Genomic DNA, 4,858 nt, shown 5'->3' on the forward strand with positions numbered 1-4,858 from the left:
CAGTCCTGACCTAATGCTGGCAAGAATTCTAAAGTGAAACCATTCAGTCGGCATTCAAAATGTTTCTGCCCACACATTTTCGTTATTTTTTTTTTTTTTTTAATTTGTTAACGAACACAAACTATGGGAAATGCACAACCTTCACAGACACATGGGAAATGCAGTCCAACAAGCTTGGATTTCCTCCTCTGTGCAGCATATTGAAGCCGATTTGGTGACACCATTCTCATAAATCTCCTGGGATCACCCGTGCCCCTGTTTTATTTTTTTTTTTAGATTAGGACACCGATGAATAGCTTGGGATAAGCTAATTATACAAAGGGGTGCATATAAGTGGTCCGCGGGTGCGCATTCGCTGTCAAAATAAAAGACGCGCACCAGATAAGAAGTTGCAACGCGCGTTTGCGTACATATAACAGGCTCTGTTTTTGTCCGCTAGAGTGGGGTTTTCACGGCATATTCTGCACCACATCTCTGTGCGTTCATCATTTGTTTGAAGCCTCCTGCAACCACTTTTCCGAGAATACGCGCTTCTTTTGCGGTTCGGACTCCTTCTGACATTTCTTTGGAGGTGGAGGAACACCAAAGTAATTGCTTAAAGGAGCTTGCTTCGACATCTTTAAGAGTTCTAAACAAATGTCTGTCCTCCTCCAGAAAACCTTATGTACGCAAACGCGCGTTGCAACTTCTTATCTGGTGCGCGTCTTTTATTTTGACAGCGAATGCGCACCTGCGGACCACTTATGTGCACCCCTGATTATACAGACCGCTACCCACATGCATGTGTGTTCTTGCATGTCCAGCATTGTGGGATCCAGTTTAAGTTGTAAAAACTGCAAAGTGCTGACATCTTTGTAAAGTGAGATCTCACTGACTGGTCCAGGACACCTCAATAAGCAATTATACTTTAAGAGATGTGATTAGATTAGGTTAAGAGTTGAGGTTTGGAATGAAGCATTGAAGTGGAAGAATTACTAGTGCGTTAACGTCTCACAAGTAAATAAGAGTGTGTAATTGCATGTCACCAGAAATCACACATTCAAATCATTTAAAAAAAAAAAAAAATGATGGAATATATTTACAAATGCAAAGTATTTTCTAATCACATACAGCAACTTAGTTTATAATCCCACAATTGCCACAAATTTTAAAAAGTCACACTTAATCTGCACTTTAATATATTTTGACAAGGTGAAATGTGATTTAACATCAGAGCGATGGTGGTGTGATACTCGTCAATTTGCCCTTTAAGGTCAATGCAGCAGTTTTTCTCTCTCTCTCTCGCTCTCTCTCTCTCTCTCTCTCATTTTTTTCTTTTTTTTTTACTTTTTTCAAAATCATTTTCAAAACCTCAGATAGCATGACAAGATAAATGACACTTCTCACAATTCGTTCCTGAAACCATCAAATGCACCACCAAATCAAATCAGAAGGAAGGATCATGCTCTTGATTGTACCTTCCAGTATTCTTGGTTGTGGTTCTGTTGTCTCTGTTCCTTGGCTTTTAGCATCCTGTGTGGTGGGAAGTAATGGTTATAAGCTTAGAAAGTATGTACAGTTATACAAAGACGTCCTGGTGCTACTTATAGATGCTTTGAGAGCATTTACCTAAAACCACAATGTACTTACTTGCGTATGTAGTAGACAATAAATCCCAGCACCATCAAGATAACGAGAGTAATGACGATCACAGCTGCAATTAAACCAGCCTCATTTGAAATGGGCTGTGTGACTCCGAGCTGGAACTGTTCACATCTGCTGCCTTTGTAGTTTGGGTTGCACCTGCAGGCAGATAGCATTGTACAAATATTTGCAAATTGGCCAAGAACATTGCCAGGTTGGGTAGTCTCCATATTTTTTTATATTAAGATTAAAAAAAAATTTTTTCTAAGACAATTACAAACACCAATTGATTTCAATAAACTTACACACAAGAAAGTGTGTCCATGGAAGATATTTTATAGCATGTCCCTCCATTCATGCAGTAGGTGGCATCCTCTGCACTGCAAGGGTTTCCATGATCTATGAGAGATAAAAGAAGGTAGGATAGTTATAACAGGGCAGGAAAGATGCTTTTTCTTAATATAACGAATTTGTTCGCTCCTCAGAGGGTTTTATCTTTATGATTGTTGGTATTATTACCTGCCATCATTGATAATGTTCTGTTTTTCCTGCTGTCTCACTAAGAACACGAGAAAGAATTTTGACAAAGAAAAGTACATGAGCACTCAACACAAGGAAAGCACGTTTTTAGGCAACATGTAAACAATTTCTGTGAATCTGAAAGGAGGAGTCATAGCGTTATTGATTATTACGTTAGAGAAATATATCTCTAATATATCTGTTTGAATAAATCAACAATCTGCCCTTACCAGCTCATAAAATCCCAGCTTTTGGGTGGTTAGTGCAGCTCCTGAGTCTAAGTCATACTGACACCTGGATCTCAGAGGACGTAGTCTTGTGAGTGAGCTCCTCCCTAGGCCTAAAAAATGTTGAGATTGCAGTTTGTCCGCATTGCAAGTTAAATGTCAGGATACAGGCTGGTAATGTTTTAACCTGAAATGAACAGTGTTGTTGTTTTTGTTGTTGTATAGGCAATTCAAAATGGTTTTTGGAGGTCTGCAGAGCTTCCTGGAGGTCATTATATGGCTTATACGACCTCTGTGGGTGTGAGAATCGAATGAAGACTGATTACATGACATGTTGGTTTTGTTTTTTTAGGATAAGTTTCGTCAGAACACAGGTGACGAAACCAACTTCTGTGAATGTGAGCTTGGTATGTCTGGGTTTGGTACAACTGAAACTGAATTGGAGTGGCATGCAAAGAATGTGTGAATGTAATCGTGGGATGAGTTTATAGTCAACGGAAGTGCTGCACTAATTCCTGCATAGAGATCATTACTACACTGCTTAGAACCGTTAGGTGACTCATCAGCTGGCTATTTTTAATCTTTTGTGATCATGTTTTTCTCAATTTATGTCACCCAGCATCATCTAGTGTGGCAACAGTAAACTGATTTAATTAGTTATCTGTTCAATTTTTGATTATTTAAAGCCTCCTACACTTTTGATTTAGCTAAGAATGTTATACCGAGGCACTGTTTTTCAAAGGGTGTACAGTTAAGAACTAATTAACAGTAGCCAATCACTCAATGAGGCTTTATAGATAAGTTTGATTTGTATATACGCTGCTTTGTTTGCTTTATTTAGCTCTTAAAACTTTAAATTTATCAAGAAATACTTTGTTTTATGACCTTTATGAAATCCCAAAATGTTGATTCCGTTCATCATCATCAGTGGGAGAAACGTTTCATCACTTATCCAAGTGATTTCTTCCGTCTCAGCTGACTGCAGGTTTCCCCAACCTTATAAACAATACATTTGCAGAACGACTGAAACTAGCAGCACTGACAAACCTTTTGGGATTTCCTTACCCGGATGATAGAGCATGCATCAAGACCTTGATAAAAACATATAAAAGGAGAGGTTCACATTTTTCAAAGCTGTCTTAAAGCATTAGCTGATGCTCATGTATTGACCTACTTTGAAACAGGTTTGACTTGCTGTAATTATTTCTTCTATTCACATAGGCTGTTACCAAAAGACCTTTCATAATGATCATCTAGTTGGCAGTTGGAGTAAATATCCAGTGGGAGTAACTGTCTTCTTGAAACTACATTTGAAACTACTTATTTGTTTTTCTTTCTGCTGAAGATGAGGAGGAAAAGACTGTGTGGAAATAAAAAGTTTTCAGAATAAAAAGGCTGACTTAGCAAGATATGCAGTTAAAATTATATTAACTTATCTCATGATAACCTAAATATATTTTTAATGATTTTTTTCAACTTTGTAATATGTTATATTTTTCTTTGTATTACATCCTTAATTTGATCCTTGATCCGCTTCTAAGCTCATCCTGACTTGCATTAACCTGCAAAATTTCTTCTTATAGTTTTGATTTTATTGTACTTCAGTGACTACAAGGCATCCATGGACTGATCTAGCACAGCCCCAGTGCTCCCTCCACCATGCTTCACAGCTGGATTGAGGTGTTCCTGCTCCAGTGCTCAAATGCCTTTTTTTTTCTTCAAACCTAGCCTACCTTTTTTTTTGCCAAAAAGTTTAGCGTTTGTCTCATCTCTTCACAGAACAGAAAATTAGATTCACTGCGACATTTTTGTCAAGCTGTAAAGATCTTGCTGTGTTCTGGGTGTTTCTTCACCTCTTTCAGTATTGCAGGATTGCTGAGCTCGATAACCCACCCTTCCAAGAAGTGTTTGGAGAACAGGTACACACATACTTTTTATTCAGCCTGCACTTTGAGTAGAGTGTGTGTGTATAGTAAAGACAAACATAGTGCCATTGTTTATTAGTTTCATGGGTTGGTGTTTGGGTATCATTTTAATTTAGGTTTTAGAAATCTATTGGAAAGTGGTGATAATTTTCTTTTAACTGTACCGGTACTTAAAAAAAGTTGCAGTGTCATCATATATTTATAAGTGCAGGCTTGATGGCTTAGTGCAGTAAAAGTGAAAAACCTCATGAGCATGTATTAAGGGATGACTTACTTTTTTATTTTCTGCAAAGGGATCTAAATCCTTGGCAAATTTTTTAATACCGTTTATAAAAGCCATTAGTCACAACTTATAAACCCTTTATAAATGCTGCCTTATGTGATGTTCGGGGATCTAAGTCCTGTTAATGCATTTTAGGATACAATTGAAATGTCGCAGAGAGCCTGCTGCTGGGTGTGCTGCAGACTGATAAACTGCATTAAAACCACTGCCGAGGGTCACAGAAACACTTCACTGTGAGTATTAGTGATATGTGTTTTCTTTTTTTCGCGCGGGTGGGTTGT

General features: G+C 37.9%; 1 protein-coding gene across 1 annotated transcript; it reads right to left on the reverse strand.

Annotated features, from left to right (window-relative positions):
• Positions 1-1,057: 1,057 nt before the first annotated feature.
• nrg4 (neuregulin 4) lies at positions 1,058-2,469 on the reverse strand. Its single transcript, XM_003440422.5, has 5 exons — positions 2,373-2,469; positions 2,143-2,182; positions 1,929-2,022; positions 1,630-1,782; positions 1,058-1,512 (listed from the first exon to the last, which is right to left on the reverse strand). Exons 2-5 carry the CDS (start codon positions 2,150-2,152, stop codon positions 1,440-1,442), a joined length of 330 nt encoding a protein of 109 aa, XP_003440470.1. The 5' UTR covers positions 2,153-2,182; positions 2,373-2,469; the 3' UTR covers positions 1,058-1,439.
• Positions 2,470-4,858: the final 2,389 nt, after the last annotated feature.

Source organism: Oreochromis niloticus, linkage group LG7 (genome assembly GCF_001858045.2).
Source record: "Oreochromis niloticus isolate F11D_XX linkage group LG7, O_niloticus_UMD_NMBU, whole genome shotgun sequence".
In the NCBI taxonomy this organism is placed as follows: domain Eukaryota; kingdom Metazoa; phylum Chordata; class Actinopteri; order Cichliformes; family Cichlidae; genus Oreochromis; species Oreochromis niloticus.

Coding starts and splice junctions, on each gene's coding strand:
- nrg4 (XM_003440422.5), bottom strand. Junction 1,783..1,928: donor ATGGACACACTTTCTTGTGT/GTAAGTTTATTG, acceptor ATCTGCCTGCAG/GTGCAACCCAAACTACAAAG. Junction 1,513..1,629: donor ATTGTCTACTACATACGCAA/GTAAGTACATTG, acceptor CCCACCACACAG/GATGCTAAAAGCCAAGGAAC.